The 20,330-nt window shown below is 35.2% G+C and overlaps 1 protein-coding gene across 1 annotated transcript; it reads left to right on the plus strand.

Moving 5' to 3' along the window:
• The first annotated feature begins 925 nt into the window (after positions 1–925).
• On the plus strand, positions 926–15,327 carry LOC131074212 (transcription factor ILR3). The gene is made up of 5 exons (XM_058010773.1): positions 926–1,526; positions 13,384–13,452; positions 14,157–14,234; positions 14,330–14,492; positions 14,700–15,327. The coding sequence occupies exons 1-5, from the start codon at positions 1,390–1,392 to the stop codon at positions 14,973–14,975; spliced, it is 723 nt and encodes a 240-aa protein (XP_057866756.1). The 5' UTR covers positions 926–1,389; the 3' UTR covers positions 14,976–15,327.
• Positions 15,328–20,330: the final 5,003 nt, after the last annotated feature.

Genomic DNA, 20,330 nt, shown 5'->3' on the forward strand with positions numbered 1-20,330 from the left:
TTAATTAATTATCTTCAGACCATTTTTAGGTCTATACAATTACAAACTAACAAAGCCTACTAGACACATTAATATTCCCACCTCTGAGAGAAACCAAAAACATCAAAACTTTTATAAAAAACTTATATTAACATCTTCAACAAAAAGTTTTTTGTTATGCAACTGAGACTGTTATGTTTGCTATTTGCCAATGCATTATGATTTATGTAATTGCATTTACCTTCTTTGTGCAACCTTTTCTTATGTTCATAGATACCAACTCTACTTGGTTGACATGACAGTTTCATTTTTCTTGAATCTAATGCTATTTTTTTTGTTATTTCAACAGTATCCTCTTATCTCAACCTATCGATTCCCACCAAATCTTGCATTGGGCTTACTTTTGTTGCCAAGTTGGGGTCATAAGGGGGTGAGTTGAGGCAAGACTAGTCCCTTGTGGACGATTGGATAAGCTCAAACTGCCCAATTGCTAGGTAAATCCAACCGGTGAGAGTTGAACCTTAGCCCTACATGGAACAAGCCCAAAGCCTAGCACAACCTTACCAATCATTTCAACTAAGTATGTTTCCCCCTATTTTTTTTTAAATACCCATCAATCATAACATCTAAACCAAAAAAATCACATCAATATAAATAGAACGTGACATAATATCCTCCATAAAAGCCCTTGATGCCCTCATAATATCATAGCATAGGTTGGAATCTCCTTCACTCTCCATTTTCTCCACATCCCAAGCTTGACAATCTCCACCCTTCCCATCACTCAAAACAATCCTAGCCCCAGAATCCCTATCTGCCTTAAAAGTACCCAAGATTAATCCAAACCTATGATTGGCCAGAGGCCACATGTGTCTAAGCCACAAGGCCAACAAGAACAAAATCATGAATTATATACCCGAAAAGGCAGCCCCCTAGACTTTATGGATGGTCCCAAATCAAAAAGTAAATGACAGACTAGTCACTAAGTGACCTCCATAGCCATCACGAGTATAAAAAAAACAGTCCACATAAAAAAGAATCTCCGAACCCCACATTGTAGTCAATTTCGCGTCATTTCACCATAATTTGGAGCGAATTTCAGTATTCTCCAACTTCTCTTACGATCTTTATCACTGTAAAATAACAGAAGAGAAAAAAACAAAATATTCACCGTTGTCAAAACGTATGTAGCACTGAAACTCGGTTTTCTTCCTGTTTTTAGGGCCATGAATAGGTACGGGGAGAGTAATATTCTATTAGATCTGCATTCGTGAAGGGGCCATACGAGCAACTGGATTCTGCGAAGAAAACCCATATTATAGTTTTTTTCCCGGGATTTTTAGGGTTTGTAGGGTAGAGTGTGAGGATTTTTGGGAGGTGGCCAAGGGTTCGAGGCTCGAAGAGGGGAAGATGAGCTCGCCGCAGAATAATAAGTGGATGATGACGATTTTTGATGAGCCTCCGTTTTTGGAGGAAGGCACTGTGGGACAGACGGGTAATTCGTTCTTCTGGTGTCCTCCTGGACTCAATGATCAGCCTGATGGAAGGTATATGAGTAGCGTTTTTGAAATAATGTCTTAATTTAGTTGAATTTCGTTGAAATGCTCGCATATATGTGAAATCCCTTGAAATCTTTGTTTTCCTTATGAATTTTTTTCTCTGAGGAATGGTGCCTTAATTTTTTGAGCAAATTTAAAGCGTCAGACGGAACTAGGAAGAAATATGACAATTATGATTTGTTATAAATTGGCGTTTCTGTTTTGGATAATTCGCTTTCCTTGAAGGTGCCGATTGTAATGTTTTCTGCAAAAAATATCAGAATTTCCGAAGGGAAGATCTCTTTTTTCGTCAGGTCATAATTCGGAGTGCAGGACGATATCTACAAATTTTCTTTTGGATTTTTCTTCTGTAATTTGACATTTATAAACTGTGTCGTATGGGGTATTAAGGGGAGAGATTTGGACTTTTGATGATTTTCTTATGCCCCCTTATTGAAATCTTAGGAGATTGATAAGTAGTAGTAGTACTGGAAGGAATGAGCTCACAGGAAGTGATGCTTCATCCCTGTTAGCATCACTTGAGGCATCACCTAGATGCAGTGAGTGTTAAATGGACTATTCATGCACATGAATGATGGGTTTAGGGTTTGTGTGAGCCACTGCTCATGAAATAGGAGTCAGTGACTCAAAAGCGTTGAATCCTGACAACAACATCATAATCCGGCAGATCATTAATTCTGTATTCATTTAGGTTTTTTAAATTTTTTATTTTCAAGTCTTATTCTGTAAAATCTGTCGTTATTGTTGTCTTCCTTACAGGATTGTGAGGTATGTGTTTCAATTGCTTTAATTAAAGACGCTGGATTGAAGTTGGGGATGATATTTTATGATTTTTGTTTCTGATTATTCTCAAATTTGATTCTTCAAAATCTATTTTGCTGTTCATCATTATTTTCTTTATCCTTTGATCATCTTTTATTTTGAAACACTACAAGTATTCTTTAGTATACAGTTTTTTCTTTGAAATTGTGGCTAAATTATAAATATGCCTTAAATCAGAAAATTTAGTCCAAAAATTATCAGCCGAGGAAAATTTTAATTGCTAATTGTTTTGGACTCTGTAAACGCTTGTCACTGGTAATCATTTCTGCTGATTGTAAAGAATTTTGAGGGGGGGATTTTAGTTGTTGCTAAGGTTGAAAACATTAATGTGAAAAACTGGAGAATGAACAATTATTCATTTAACATATTTCAGATTTTGATACTTTAAAATGTCCTTCTGGTTATGCCTTATCCCTTCTGCAACATTTAGTGTTTTCTCTTGATCAGCCTGATGTAAGTATTTGAAGTTATTTTTAATTTCTGCTGGTTTATACATTTTGTCATGATTTCAACAGTACAGACTTTTGTTTTTTGAAATCTTCAAAAATATTCATTGTCTTTGGTTTTTAGAAACTATGCATTACAAAAAGCATATTGTAGCTTGTTTGAATTCTGCAAAATTAGTCCTAATGAGGAAGCTTTGCCTTTAGACAAGTATTTACGCATCAAATGGGATTATGGAAAAATGTGTTTGATTATTTTGGATTATTTTCTTGTATTCTAGATTTTGATTCTGTGGAGGACAAATTGTCTTTTTATTAAATTTTGGATGATTAGTTGAAATCTGGGAGAATTTTACAATGTTTTTAATTTTTTTGATTCTGCAGATTGCCCTTCGTAATTTTGTTTGCAGAAGTCAGAGCTTTTTGAGTTTATACTTGTTAACTATAATTAGTGAAATTCAAGACACTGGATTGAATTTTGAGAGGATATTAAATAAACAGTCTAATTGAAGGTGTAGTTGATGTTTTTTCTGTAGCTTTTGTCTTGTCTAAATTCAATTAGAATTGTTTTTTCTTCAGAACCTTGAAATTATATTTATTTTTTATATTGGGTCGTCAAATTGTCTTTATCCTTTGGATAGAAAATAAACCCTTTGAATTTAATAATAGAGTCCTAACTTTCTCAATATTCCATTGCCAGCAAACAAGCTTAAAATAGATAAGGGTTTGTTTTGTATTACCCTTATCGCCAATAAACTTTCGATAGAAAATAAACCCTTTGAATTTAATAATAGAGTCCTAACTTTCTCAATATTCCATTGCCAGCAAACAAGCTTAAAATAGATAAGGGCTTGTTTTGTATTACCCTTATCGCCAATAAAATAATAGAATACCTGTTTGTTAAAGTTGTGCAAATTTTCAAAAGTGAAAGGTGTAGATTCAATCCAGATTCAATGCAGAGAGCTTGGAGCGCATTCCACAGAGCTTAGAGTGCATGTATTTCACCGTGTAAAATATTTCTGACAGGAAATTTATTCTAACATCATTAGAACTGAATCCTTATTTCCAACAATCAACCCATTTCATCATGTAGCTTTGATTACAACTATTGCCAACACACAACAACAAAACCCAGGAACATTGTTGCCAACAAACAAAGAAAGACCTAAAATTTTTTACACTCACCAGAGTTTGCTGCCGGGAAAAGTGGAAAAAATTGTTTTTGTTTTCCTTCAAAAACTGGTAAATTCACAGGCTAAATGGTGTCTCCTGGATGTACCCTTGGGTGCATAGGATCATCATCCGACTTCAGAGTGAGTCAAACCTGCTAGGCAACAGGGACAAACCAGTAACATATCTTTTTTTTTTTTTTGGTAATGGTAAAAAAATGCAGTTCAATCCTGAAGATTTTTTATAAAAACTATTATGTGAGATATTTCAAATTGTGTTTGGAATCACAAAATTTGCCTTGGGTAATTTCATTGCAAATTGGAAGAATTGATATTTTGTTAAAATTTAAGCCGTAAAATTGATTATTTTGAGAATAGTCAGCAAATTTTCACTTGGACTTGTTGCATCTTCAATTCTGTAGAATGTGCTGATGAATATATCTTCTGAAGAATTCATGAGATTTTGAAGGGCAAGATTTGTTTTTTTAATGTATTAGTCAGCAAATATCTATTTGGATCCATAATGTTATTGTACATTCAATTTTGTATAATGTGTTGCTGAATATGCTTTCAAAAGAATATAGTGGATGCTAAATGGAAGGAGTTGGCTTTTTTCCTAACTTAAAGGTGTCGGATTGCGACATAGGAGTGTTTTTAACGATTTTTTCTTTTTGAGTTTTTGGTGTACAAACTTTAAGCAAAATACACTGTTATAATATTGGTGGCAGAATTTAAGTGTTTTTAATTTGCAGGTTTGACCTTTTGCAATTATCCTTATATTGTGTAATATTTAAATTTAAAATGTTCAAAATAAAAACAAGCATTTTCCTGAAATGCCAAGAAATAATGTCAAGTCAAGCGATACATTTTTAAAAAATCCAACACAAAGATTCCAAAAGAATAATTGTTAAATATTCTCAATCTTTTCAATCACACACCCAAAATTGTGAAATATTCTCCAGAGCTTCAAGTCTGCACATTAAATTTCCCTCTCTATGCCCCCTCACACCTTCTATGGTTGATGATAGGGTAGTTGTCAAGAGGCACCATGGAACACCAACAAGTAACTATTAAGTACATATGGCAATTCGTCAAACAACTAGATGGTATTCACTATTCAGGGTATTTGTCAACAATCCTGAACCATATAAATATGTTGGTTTGGCCAATCAAAGCAACTAATCTATAGCAGTTTGTTATCTATCTGTTAAGGCAGGTGGGCATAGGTTTTGGAATTGGAAAAGGTAGTGTGTTTGAATTAATCTGCTTCAGATTTTGTTGATAAATACTCAGTTTCAATCAATTAAGGAGAGTATTTCACAATTAAGTGAACTTTGTGAGTATGAATTAATAATTTTGGATAAAAATATATATTTTATTTTTGAAATTTGAATACTGCAAATTGTGCTTCTATCAATGTTTACAGAATTTAAGGATTTTAAGTTGTATTTTCGAACATATTCATAAAATTTAAGGTGTAACTTTGCAGTAATATCTTTCTTTTACTAGTCTTATAATTTGGATTCTGTAAAATGTTGTTGTGTAGCTAGGTTGGATCCCTTCTAGGGCCGACCTAGTGCACAAAATGCCAAGTGGCCTGTCAGCCTTGGCATTTGGATATCTTAGTTGTTGAGTCTAATTTGGGGCAGGCCCTATTTGGGCGAACCACTTGTGGCATATGTAACTTGTGATTAAATTAAATGTAACTTGCAACTAAGGGAGACTCATATGTAACTTGTAATATATAGGTTTAACTCTATTCTTGGCGCAAAAGTATATGATCGACTTGAGGTCCATTAGGAGGTATTGATTCATATATATGCAAGTTCATGAATTGAATAACATGAAGGACATGTAGTGTGCTTGGGGGTGACGATAAGATCTTATCGTTTATGGTTGGGAAGGCAACAGATCTGATGTTTGCTTGTGGTTAATGAGCACTACCATAATATCAACATGGTATCAAAGCGGGTTCTTTCTATAGAGCCTAACCGCTTGAAGGTAGATCCTGTGCTTTTGTGAGGGATCTGAAAACAGAGTTTCATAGTTTGGATTATGTGTATGTCTGGCATGCTTTTTGTAGTTACTGGGGCGGTGTGCGCCCTGGGAGTGCAAAATTGCCGTCTGAAATTTTGACCCCAAGGCATTCGCCAGGGTTGGAAACTACCATGGAAGATCTGGCTATTGATAAAGATTGTTAACAATGGCGTGGGCCTCGTTCCGCCAGAGCGTGCTGCGGAACTTTATGATGCATTGCACTCGTATTTGTCTCGGGCGGGGATTGATGGCGTGAAGGTCGACGTTATTCATATTTGGGAGTTGTTGAGCAAGGGCCTTGGCGGGCGGGTGGAACTGGCTAAGGCTTATTTTAATGGGCTGAGTGAGTCCGTGAGGAAGTACTTCAAGGGAAATGAAGTGATTGCAAGTATGGAGCACTGCAACGACTTTGTGTATCTAGGCACGGAGCAGATCACCCTCAGCCGTGTTGGACGAATCAGAGATTGCATTCAAGGAAGGAAGATTGCTTGCACTTCTTCGTAGAGGAAGAATCCGTATTCAAGAGAAGTCTAACATATCGTTAGAAGTAACCTTGGACGAAGAGGTCAAAAGATTGATTTCAGCTTCAGAGGGAGCTTGAGGAAGCCTGACATTTTAGCTTCAGAGGGAGATGGACATTTCAGCTTCAAAGGGAGCCACGTCATCATGAAAATTTGTTAATGAGTTCTTCTCTCTGAGGGAGAAGCTCGAGGTGCAATCCCTTGTTAATGAGTTCTTCTCTGTGAGGAAGAAGTTTGAGGTGCAATCCCTTGTTAATGAGTTCTTCTTTGTGAGGGAGAAGTTTGAGGTGCAATCCCTTGTTAATGAGTTCTTCTCCGCGAGGGAGAAGTTCTAGGTGCAATCCCTTGTTAATGAGTTCTTCTCTGTGAGAGAAGTTTGAGATGAAAGCCCTCGTTCCACCCTCTGCGAGTAGGTATGGTGGATCCACCCTCTGCGAGTAGGCATGGTGGAGATGCATTCTTCTCTTGGAGAAGTCTGAGGTTAGAGCCCTCGTTCCACCCTCTGCGAGTAGGCATGGTGGTAATGCACCCTTCTCTGGGAGAAGGTTGAGGTGAAAGCCCTCTTCCACCCTCTGCGAGTAGGCATGGTGAGCCTACCCTCTGCGAGTAGGTATGGTGGGTATCATGGAAGAAATTCCATGATGTGCTTGTTCACCCTCTAGGAGTAGCTATGGTGAACGTATTATTCATGGGAGTGGCCATGGTGGTAGTCACTATGTGACTTGGTTATTCAAAAGGAATCCTCCCTAGCTAAGAGGGAGTGTTGTTGTGTAGCTAGGTTGGATCCCTTCTAGGGCCGACCTAGTGCACAAAATGCCAAGTGGCCTGTCGGCCTTGGCATTTGGATGTCTCAGTTGTTGAGTCTAATTTGGGGCAGGCCTTATTTGGGCGAACCACTTGTGGCATATGTAACTTGTGATAAAGGTAAATGTAACTTGCAACTAAGGGAGACTCATATGTAACTTGTAATATATAGGTCTAGCCCTATCCTTGGCACCAAAAGTATATGGCTGACTTGAGGTCCATTAGGAGGTATTGATTCATATATATGCAAGTTCATGAATTGAATAACATGAAGGACATGTAGTGTGCTTGGGGGTGATGATAAGATCTTATTGTCTATGGTTGGGAAGGCAACAGATCTGATGTTTGCTTGTGGTTAACGAGCACTACCATAAAATCAACATAAAATGTCCCATGGTCATGCTTAAGATTTTAAGCCATAGGCTAAAATTAAAGAATATGATGACAATTTTTTCATTTTTATTTTTGCTTCTGTGAAATGTGCCACTGCATCGTTTTCTGTAGAAATTGTAGGTGAGGGAATCCTTTTTTGAAGTTTTGCTGAAATTGTGAACTTAGAAAATAATTAACAATCTCTGTTTTTTTTTCTGTAGTTTCAATTCTGTAATATGCACCATTAATAACTCTTTATTTTTTGCCTTCTGTTTAGTTTAAACTTAAGTAGAATTGGCTTTTGTTTTGAAACACTTGATTGTTTTCTTAATCTTTTACCTTGAAACCCTAAACAGTATTCGCTATCTTTACTTTTTGTTTTTGCAGTGGATCTATAAGTGTTTATGTAGTTTAATTCAGAAGATTTATGGTGGATTTTTTCACTTTTGTGGAAAAATTAGGACATCAAATTAGAAATATTAGAAAATGTGCAAATATTATATTCAATTTCTTTTTGTGATTTAGTTCTAAAAAGTTGCTGGTGGTGATGCTCTCTGCATTATTTGTGATTTCTCTAAATATGCTGTGGTGATGTTCTCTGCATTATTTGTGAGTTTGAATTTCGTTTGTGCTAAAACAGTAGATGCTGAACTATAATATTTTGAGGAGTATTGCAATTTTTCTTTTGGAATTTTGTTTTCAATTCCGTACATATGACACTGCTATTGCTTTTTGCAGAATTTGAGGGGTTTATAGTTTATAGTTGGATGTTTCTACCTTTTGCTAGAATTTAAGACATTAGGATCTTAGACTGAAGTTGTGGAGAATATTTTTTTTGCAAAGTCTGTAGCTTGGTGATACTCGAAATAAGCTCTTCAACCCCTGTCAAAAACATGAAATAATAAAGTTTCTGTTTAATTACGTAATATTACAAGTTATGTCCCAAGTTTTGTAGAACTTTGCATGCTGTATTTTTTACATTATATTTGCTTCATTCTTTTGTGAATTAGAACATTCAGTTGATTTGGCAGGGATTTCATTATCATTTTAATACCTGTGTATTTCAGGAGGATAAGACAGAAAAACCAAATTTAGGCTGGCCCAAGGCATCATTCGATGGTAAAGGTGGGGCCTTGAGTGTATTATCACTTCAAACCTGGATTACCTTTAAATTTCCTTCAGGTTTAGTTTGTAGAAATAAAAATTTATTATTGAAGAAGGTAGGTAAACATATGCATAAGGTAAATTAGAAACCATACATGTGGTCAAGCCAATTTGGAAAATGCTTTCAAGCAAGTTCATATTGGGTAACATGTAGCAGGTGGTGATGTAGTGTATTGTATGTGATATTTTTTCATGAATCAATTGCTGTTTGCCAGCACAGTCTGGAGAAGAAATTTATATTTAGCTACAATTTCCCTTCCTGTTGAAAAAGTACAATTGAAGAGTGTAATTCTCTCATTTGAAAACAAGGAAATTTATGCCCTTTTAACTACTATTAGAATCCTCTCTTTCCTGATTCTTTCTCATTCAGAAGAACAAATAGCTTTTGGAAATACTTAGTTCTCTAGTTTATTAGTCATATGTAGTGTTTTGATTGTGCAGTATGCTAATATACACCAAAACAAAGTGGACTGTCAGTTAACTTTGAATATCTGCTACCAATAGTTGCTTCCTCTGTTTTAACATGGGATTGCCTGTATCTCTGTCATTTATAATCCATACTTAGGTCTGAAAGTGCATAATACTGCTAGAGACTTAGACCCTTAAAAGCAATAAAAGTACTTAAAACCGTACCAGAGTGTAGACTGTGCAAGATGTTAGAAACCCTTCAGTTATATGTTATTCTGATAGATAGCTTTTAGAAGGTCTCAGCATTACTGCTGGGGTGCCCTTCTCTGAAAGGATCTGCAGACAACACATTGTCTTCTGCACTGGAATCCAAAGTGTATGCGGGAAAATTCAGCTTCCCAAGGTGGGTCCCATGGTTCTCTATCTTACAATGTCCCTCAAACCAATGTTTTTGCTCTCAGATCACTGAGCAAAATGGTTTAGGGATGGCAAATGCAAGAACGAGGGATGCTTTGATAGTTTTTAGTATGAAAGGTATGCTAAGTTATGCATGATCTTAGAAATGCAATAAACTATATGATAAGATGACAAGATTAGTATAAATACTATCCTAACATTATATATTTAGTCTATGATTGAGCTAAATGATAAAGAAAATATTCTAAACATGCATATTTAGACTAATTCCTGATTTAAAAGAGGCTAAAATGATCAGCATAAAAATGATATATGAAAGCTTGAATGTATTTGAGCATAAGTGTGATACTACAAATTTGGATGATTGATTGTTTTTGAGTTTTTGGATATTTTGATTTTTGAGTTTTTGGATATTTTGTGTTTTTTTTTTGGTTATTGAATGTTTTGATTTTTTTTGATTTTTGGATATTTTGATTTTTTTGAGTTTTTGGATATTTTGTGTTTTTTTTTTTGGTTTTTGGATGTTTTGATTTTTTTGAGTTTTTGGATTAGAAGAAAGATGTATTTGGTTGCCCCAATGTATATCAAGACAAGGAGTGGATGAATGGATGACTGAACCATTGAGGTGGAAATAGATTTGTTGTCCATAGTTTTGATCAAGATCAAGGATGAAAAAGGGGATATGGATAGAGATAGGATATAGATAGCACTGGATGATGGAAGCAATGAATAGATAGGATAGACAGATATGAATTAGAGTGAAGCAAGATTGTAGAAAGAATTGGATGATAGAAGAAATGAATAGATAGGATAAGGGATATGGATTAGAGTGAAGCAAGATTGTAGAAAGAATTGGATGATAGAAGAAATGAATAGATAGGATAAGGGATATGGATTAGAGGACATGGGAGATATGGTAGGAAGATTAGAGTGGATGAACTTTTCCCCCAAGCATAGAGGTTTCCATTTGCAAAAAGGTGATATGTAAGATTGTCATAGTATTTAGCACCATCTGAATAAGTGTTTCTGAACTTTTCAAAGATAGAGACCCAACCCACACTTAGAACCTTTGGAAATTTCAACTGAGCATTTCTAGCAACTAGGAAGCAGACTCAAAAGGGAATAAGAATCCCAAACTGGAGCAAGGTACTTAGTCTTTGATTACCCATGTGTGTGCAAGTGGGTTTATTCTGGCTCATATGATCATTGTAGTCTTTGATTACCCATGTGTGTGACTTCAAAAGCATCCTGGATAGAGCCTCGCTGCCTGCGAGCATCCATAGCCCCGACGAGGTTATTGCTGTAATTTCACAAATATTGCTCCATTGCCAGCGAGGCGTCCATAGCCCCGATGGAGTTACTTGCATGTTCCTATAGCCAAGCATTTTGATATTGCATTTCATTGCATTTTGCTTTTCTTGATATTCATTTTCTTGCTCATGCTTTTGATATTTCTTTTTTTTCTTTATTTTTCTTGCATTGGCTTGTAAGTGATGAAACTTACATGGGTCTGATAATTACAGTGGTGCTGAAGCAAGATTTTAGATTTTTCACTAGCCATGTCTTCAATTTAAGAGATCACAATGATTTAGAGCAATCAATTAAGTGTATGAGATATAGTAATCAAAAGATGTCGGTACCAAGATATGATAAGTGGTTCTTTTCTGGATTGAGTGTGTATCCCTAACCAAAGAAAATGTTAAAGAGGAACAACCTCGGATTCTGAAGCATTTCATGAATAGATATCTAAGAAAAGGACTAAACATTAGATTTGAGCATGGGCAAGTATGTGACAAAATGACACAAATTCCTATTTCATAGATGAAGGATTTATGCAAAGGATTGAATGAAAGGGATGGAAGGATAGAAAAGAGGTGTTGGATAATAGATAGAATGTTTGAAGATTTGTGTTAGGATAGATAGAAATGTTTTTCAGATGAGTGTTGGTACTTGAGAAGTGATGAAGAGATGGAGGAAAATTGAATTTTGGAACAGAAGAACCCAAAATAGATAGAGGAAATGATAGAAGAATAGTTTTGGAAAGATGTTTAGATAGAGGGTTGAAAGAAGTTCAAAGATGTGCTCCTTGTTGATCTTTCTTATGGATCATTTGAGGTGATGGATTTGTGGATGGAGGGAAGTAAGGACCCAAGATAGATGGAAGGGATGAAGAGTTTGATTGTGGAATGAAAGGACCTAAGATAGATTTGGAGGATGAAGAGATTGAATTTGGAATGAAATATTTGGAGGATGAAGAGATTGATTTTGGAAAGAAAGGACCTAAGATAGATTTGGAAGAAGAGATTGACTTTGGAATGAAAGGACCTAAGATAGATATCTACACAAAGCAACTTTTACTTCTTCATTGTCTCCATAGGAATTTTCATGGGGAATTTTCTGTCTGATGCAATACTACTAGATATTTCACATATAATTTCAGGAGTTCAAACTGTGTTTTGTTGGTATGATTAATTGATGTACAATCCAACCCATAAGGATCTGAATGGCAGTGTCGTTTGTTTTGAACATGGATATGTAAAGATATTTCTGATGGTTGGTGGTTGGCAAGGTGCAAAACGTTGGTCTTGTTAAGACTGAACATATTAACAAGTTTAATAACAATGTCTCAGCTCCTAGAATCCTTGTGGACATCACAAATAGTTTGGAAGTCAATGACCCAATGATATGCCTAATTTGTGGAGAAGATTTCGAGAATTCACGGATCATAACACAGTGAGTGTCCAGGTCTTCCAAGAAAGTTATTCTTTAAAATTGTCATTGGGAAGAACCACACAGACATTGTAAGCGTCAGATGGAACAAATGAACTAGAAAAATATATTTCATATCATGTGCAAGATGTATTAGAGATTAAAATGTGAAGATTCAGGGTTCACAGAACTTTTTTAAGTAGCATCTCCTTGGTAGACATGGGATGATTTAGTCTTTTTTGGGACATTGTATTAATCTATATGTTACCCAACTAAATGGAGCATCAACAATTTATAGAATTGTATTTCATTTGAAAGTTCTGTATATTTACTGTAAATATTTTTTTGCAAAAAGTGTGCTGTTAATATTCTGGGCTTGTTTTTTGGCTATTATATTGATTCTATTCTGTCAGCCATCTGGGTAGCATATTTAATATCAACTTATGCTTTGTATAAGTGAGTCTTCCTCCTTATAGATCTGACAGGAGAACAGGATTATTTTCGGAGTTATAACTGTAATAATCACTGTAAGTTCTGGATATACACTGTAAATATATTTCTGCAAAAGATGTGCTGTTAATATTCTGGGCTTGTTTTCTGGCTATTGTATTGATTCTACTCTGTCAGCCATCTCGGTAGCATATTTAGTATCAACTTATGCTTTGTATAAGTGAGTCTTCCTTCTGAAAGATCTGACAGGAGAACAGGATTATTTTCAGAGTTAAAACTATAATAATCACTGAATTTTTGAATTAGGAAAATCTTCCTGTACCTTGCAAACATGATAGCCACTGTTAATTTAAGCTGACTTAGGTTGATCAATCACCTCAAGACACCATCTTCTTATGAGGGCAGTCTTGTGATTTTGAAATCGTTGAATGTCTGCTCTTTTATTCATATTATTGACCTGGAATTATTGCTTTTGTGGATTAAAACCAACATTTACACGGGCTTATTCATTTCTTGTTCTACTTTGTAGTGCCAGTCTTGAATTGGATGGTTCCAGCAGGGAAACAGATGAGCAAGAGAAGATGTGCCCCAGAAAGCGGTATTATTTTCTTTCATTTGTTGCTACTTTTTCTGTTATAAGAAATTTTCTTTGAATTTGAACTGCATTATTTTAAAGGTTTGCTATACTTCTTGGTTTCTGTATGGAAAGTGTGGTGATGAAGCTACCTTCCACTCCTAGTTTGTAATTTTTAAAGCTATTTTACCGTCAGTAGGATATAAATGTAATTTGTTTTTTCTTTTTCCGAAAGGTACACAAATGACAAGTGTATATTGTCATCTTGCATATTTCTCTTAATTTTGGTTGAATGATTGCATCTATCTATTTATCGAAAGGTACATAATAGATGTGTGTATAACTATTAATCCCCATGTTTGCTAAATCATACTTCTTCACTTCATATGAGTTAAAGGAACAATAAATTTTCTGGGAATGGCAAGTTTTTTTATAGCTCTGGGTTTGATATCATGCATACTCTGCAAGGATTATTTGGGTTTGAAAGCAGGTATATGCCTTTAATAAGATATTTAATTGTTTGGTAAGATGAACAAAATGATACACATCCAGAAATTGAAAAAATAAATACTTTAAATTGTGCAACTTTAAATTGATTTAGTTTATTTTTCCTCCAGTCATGTTGTGAATGTAGTAACCTTTTGAAGTCCGTGCAATCTTGTCTACTATCTTTATTACTAGTTTGGTTCTTTTGCTATTCAATTGGCTTATTTTGTTACTGTTAACAGGACACGAGATGAATCAAGTAGTGGGCCTGGTTCAAAAGCTTGCCGCGAGAAGATGCGGAGGGACAGGCTTAATGATAGGTTAGTCTATGATATATTTATTGTTCTTGTTACAATTTTCTATTTGCTGTTGGCCAGGTCCCATTGGCCTCTGATTGGTCATGCAAATGATTCAGGTTTACGGAGCTAAGCTCTGTTCTAGAACCTGGCAAGCCTCCAAAGACTGACAAAGCTACAATATTGTGTGATGCTACACGTGTTTTGAATCAGCTACGAGTTGAAGCTCAGAAGCTGAAAGATTCAAATGATCAACTTCAAGAAACTATCAAAGATTTGAAGGTTTGCTTTCTTACTGGTAGACTGATCTACAAATTTTCTTATTATACGTCTGTGGGATTGTAAGGGTTAGACAATGTATAGTGGTGGGTGGAGGGAGCCTGTGCTTGCTATAGTTGATTGCTTTTCAGCTTGTATGATATAATATTGGGTCTTCATATATTTCTTTTACACTGTATAATATAGCATCGTCTTCTATTTTCTTTACAGGCAGAAAAAAATGAACTTCGTGATGAGAAGCTCAGATTGAAAGCAGAAAAAGAAAAATTGGAGCAACAAGTAAAATCAATGTCAATGCCTTCTGGCTTCATGCCCCATCCTGCAGCATACCATGCAGCAGCTGCTGCTTTTGCTGCACAAAGTCAAGCAGTAGGCAGCAAAACTATACCTCTTCCTGGATATCCTGGAATGGCAATGTGGCAATGGATGCCTCCGGCTGTGGTTGATACATCTCAGGATCATGTGCTCAGACCACCAGTTGCCTAAGGGTACTCAATTATATTTTACTAACTGGTGCAACTTCTTCTTTTACTAGAGAAACACCCATTGTTTCTCTTGGATTGAAGTTTAGGTGCTACATTTTTTGCATCAGTTTAATGATCAATTTTTATGTTGTGCCACAGAGGTAACTTAAAGAACTAATTAGGGCTCATCATGGTAATTGATGATTGCACTTTCTGTATTATGAGCATTTAATCTGAAGCTTGGGTGAACAATTCACAAGCTATTGATGATTTTATAATAATTTCCAATTTGAGTTTGATTTTGTTCAAACGATACAGGAAATGTCAAATTAAGTGTATAAATAGTAAATAAGTTAATAATTTTTATTTAGCAATACTTTGTGATCAGTTGATTTTCTTTGGTTAACTTTAAAATGAATGTTGTGTTTTTATCATATTGTATATATTTTTTAATTTATTCTATATCCTAGACATTATTTATGAGAAACCAATATTGTTAAAATTATTTTTTAAAGCTAAGAACTTTGAAAATTATGGTGCCTATTTTATTTTTTTTGTTTAATAGATTAATTAGCCAGGGTTTTTATTTGGGTCTCACATTTGAAATTGTGAGTGTTTTGTTTACAAGGCTCACATTTCTTTGTAGGGATGTTGCTTTAACTAAATGTTTTATTAGCAGGGTATAGCTTTAAGACTTGTTCTTCCTCCTCACCTATGGGCTCCCCTCTAGTGTGCTCTTCTCAAGAGCTTTCTTCCCTCTCCTCCTGCATGTCAACTGTTCTTCCTTGATATCTTCTCCCTTCGATGCACCTCTGGCACGCCTGACACTTGCGGGACTACTATCTACCAATTAGCTCAAGTGGACCACTAGAGCAGTCATGGGCACAAAGATGTCACTTGGAGAGATTTGAACTTAGTATCCAACTTGAGAGACAAGTGGCCCTACCACTTGACCACAACTACTTTGATTAATTCTTAATTTGATATTGATTCTAATTACCATTTTGATCTAAATTCAATCGAGTTTAACTTACTAGAACAATTTAAATTATTAATGCAATGATAGCTCGTGGTGAGTATGTTTGAGACCATCAGTCCTGGCCGTGTGCACAGACAAAAACCTCAGTTAGCTCTACAAGATGGGGTCAACAGTTAAAATATTATTAATCATTATTTTTCTCATCAAATATCTTAAAAAATTGTCCCAGACTTTGAACGAAGTGGCTGTAATATATTTGTAATGATTGCTAAAACCGAAAATTATATCATTGCATATTCAAATTTTTGTTTAAAAGGAAACTTTTATAGAATAATATGCGTATATGATTAATAGAAATTGCACATGGTAAACATTATTCATTACGATTTTAAATGAAAATGTTATGCTTGTGTCGCAGTCTGACTCATAAGCATTTGATTGAGTTCACTGTAATTATGGTATTTACTGTCAATGAGTGGTTCACAAATAATGCCCAACCTGTAATGAAAATCTTAATGCCAAGAGGCTTGACCTACAGCCACAGCTGGGTTGGTGGTGTTGTGTAATGTACATGTGTGGCTTTCAAATAATGACCAACCTTAAATAATAATACGCCATGAGTGCAGCATAGCAGTCATGGTCTTTATAAATAGTCAAGTATGCAAATTTACCTCATTCAAATCTATATGTACGAGAATTAAAAGCTCTTCACAAAAATTAAAACTCATGAAATATACTTGAAATGAAATGAAGGCAGACATGGCAGTACCAATATTTATGGGGTTTTGGACATTCTTAAAAGAAAAGATATTATCCAAGTAGAATTGTTGCCAATCTGATAAAGGAAATGTCAATCTGATAAAGGAAAGGCCAAGTGCAATGCCATGTCAGAGCGATTATGAGACGAGGCGAAACTCCATCGTGTGCAGCATGTGTTGCGAAATCCATACCTTTCAACTTTAACCCAGATTGACCTTTGCGCTCTTACAAAGGTGCTGCTGTCTTCTACCAGTGTTGTTTTGGAAATTGTTGCCTTCAGCATTATGCTGTGCCCAAGGATCGAGTCTAGTAGATCACATCCTAGTCATGGATTCTTAATGTTCGATTATTTAATATTTTAGTTATCTTGATATCCATTCTTTCATCATACGGAGTGCCAAACCATAATTTTTCTTTAAGCTCATGGTTGTTAAATAGCACATTAGTTGATGTAGCAGGAGCTGGATCTCTGAGTAATCTTGTATCACCAAAAAGAATAAAAGAGTTGCTGAGAAAATTTTGGCTTGTTGTACAGGTTTTGAGAATCCTTGAAGGAGTTCTGAGATTTAGAAACATTACAGTTGGCTTTGGTAGCAAAAGAGAACACAATTACATATTTTGGAGCAAAGTAATTCATTTCATAAGCATGTTGTGCACTTCATCAACATCAATCTGTGTGAGCTCTTCGGTAACTGTTATCTTGCAGGGCAATTTTAGCAACAACTACCACTTTTGTGAGCTCTTCAGTAACTGTCATCTTGCAGGGCATCCTTGAAGGAGTTCCGAGATTTAGAAACATTACAGTTTGGTGTATGACCATTAGAGGAGCTTGCAAATACATGTCTGTGTAGATCTAGGAGAGGGACAATTGTGTTGGTTTGTGTTTGCATGTAAGATAAACAACATTGTAGTGTTGGAATATCTTATTGTTGTAAGCCATAATTGGTAGGCTATCTGAGATTTTTTATAGGTAGCGAGTCAAGCTTCTTTCAACCTATGAAGGTAGAGATTGAAATTGTAATACTTCACATATTGTAGTGGGGGATTTTCCACACAATTTTTAGTTTTGGGATTAGGTACCATTCAATTATAGGATTGTTGTATTTTGGATGTAATTTTGGTTCTTAATATTTCAACCAACTTTCTTTTTATATATCAAATATGTCATTTTGATATTGGTAGGATAGTTGAGTTCTCATCTCATGATACGGTTATTTGAGAACATGATCTTGGAATTGTTGCGGCTTCAAGGAGTGTTGATCATACATCTTGCTTATGCATGTTTGATGCTTTTGAAAGTTACTTAGGATTCTCTCTTGTAGCCCATTAGGTTCCTCAAGTAAGCTTTGGCCTTAAATGATTTGGTCATGTTATTTACAAAGTATTTATAGTAGATGAGCAAACAAGAATTAATGACATGTCTACCCAAGGTTTCATGCATTTGGGGAGTTTGTTGAGGTTGTGCAGTTAACGAACATCACCAGGACTCTTTTCCTAAAGATAAGGCCACATGTGTCAAGGCACCTTTAGAGTTGGTGTTGACCTCATGTCATTTTCAGCTCCTTTTCAAGGGCCAAGTATGTGCTCACTTTTGTTGATGACTTTCATAGACATATGTAGGTTTACTTTCTTAAGTACAAGAGTGAGGTACTTAATACTTTTAGGACCTAAAGGAATTTGTGGAGAAGTGCTTTACTCATATTAGGAGGATACAAACAAATATATGGAGGGGGTGGAATATGTAAGTGAGGGTTTTAGGGATTCTTGTAGTAAGCAAGGTATTTATTATTAGCTTATAGTTCTTTACACCCTAAAATAATGTAGTTGAGAAAAAGAACATAATTTTACAAGCGATGATTAATTATATGATTCAATTATAGAATATGGAATCCACCCTATGGGTTGAAGTGGTTAGTTGTCCTAATTACATTTAGAAACATATGCCATTTAAGGCAATGTGAAATATGACCTGCTATGAGGCTTGGTCCCATGTTAAGCTAGATGTATCTTAGAGTATTTGGTAGTGAGGCATGGACATTTATTCTAAATGGTCCGTGAAAAGCCATGGAAAGGAAAAGCCAACCACATTCATATTTTTTGGCTACTATGAGGATATTAAGGCTTATAAGTTATTTAATCATGTTTAGAAATGTCTTGTTTAGGTAGGATATCCAATTTGATTAGAGATTTTCTATGATGGATTCTCCATCAACAACTTCTCCCTTATTAATTAATCCATCGCTTGAGGATCGAGATGTTGTTCCAAATCCATCATCTAGCTACACAAATTGTCTTGATGGGACTACATCACTCTTGATGCAACTAGATAATTGGCTAGTGATATTTTAGATTCTTGTTGTACTCACTCACAAACATTAGGTGTTAGTCTTTTGAATCATGTCATTTTAGGTGATCCTCAAATTTTTTTAGATGCGATAGGTATTTTTGAGTGGGACATAGTCATATTAGAGTATTTTTTTGGGTGAAGAATCATACTTGGGATCATGTTTCTCTTAAGGGAAGAAAGTTGGTTCAGTACAAGTGACTATATTGCACCACATATGTAGTTGATGGTTCTTTTAAGTACAAGGTTTGTTTTGTGGCTAAGGGATTTTCATAAATTGAGGGCATTGACTATTTGAGACCTTTTCTCTTTCTACCAAGATATATTCCTTTTGTCTTGTACTTTCACTTGTTGCATCATAGGGATGTGTAGTTTATCAAATGGATGCGAAGAATTTCTTTTTGCATGATGATTTTCATTAGAACATTTATATGGAATAGCCTCTAGGTTTTTGGTAAGACTCTTCACTTGTTCGTAGGCTTCTTTATTCATTATATCGTATCAAACAAACCCTTAGGAATTGGTATGAAAAAATGGACCATTTCTTGGTTTCTTTTTATTTCCTTCTTGTTCTTTTTATTCTAGTGTTGTATGCTGAAGACATGACCCTTAGATGAAGCTCATTTTCCATTATGTAGAGTGTTCAATAAGCATGATGGAGCAAATCAACATGATAAATTTTGGACTTTTGCATTACTTTCTTGGATTAAAAGTTGTCCAGTCTTCAAAAGGAGGTGCCATTTTAAGAAGTATGATCTTGATTTTCTTCAAATATTTAACATGCTTGATTGCAAGCCTACCCCAATCCATTCTAGTTAGGTGTTGTATTCTCTTCCAATAGTTCCATTTCTACAATTGATGCCACATTGTACATATATTTGGTTGGTAGTATTTTGTACTTCATTCTACTCTTGATATTTTGCAATTGGTTGTCTCTCAGTTCTCTTAGGGTTAGCTAAACTCATAGCCTTGCAATGAGAGTGTTGACACTAAGAAGCAATATTTCCAATAGCGAAGTACCACTTTAATTGAAATAGTATCTATCCCCAATCATCAAGACAACATTCCCATGAAGAGCCTTTAAAATATCAAGGTCCACCAAGATATGAAAAAATAGAGTGGTTGATATTAGATGTAGTGGAATCCACCTTGAAAACATGACCAATAACATTGTTGATATATTAAAAACAAGAATCATCCCATAAATGGAGAGGGAAGTTAGAGAACCTAAACTAAAATTTTATTATATTAAGAGATTTCATCATATGGTTGGAAGATGTAAACCATGGTTTTAG

The sequence above is a fragment of the Cryptomeria japonica genome, chromosome 8 (genome assembly GCF_030272615.1).
Source record: "Cryptomeria japonica chromosome 8, Sugi_1.0, whole genome shotgun sequence".
Lineage (NCBI taxonomy): Eukaryota > Viridiplantae > Streptophyta > Pinopsida > Cupressales > Cupressaceae > Cryptomeria > Cryptomeria japonica.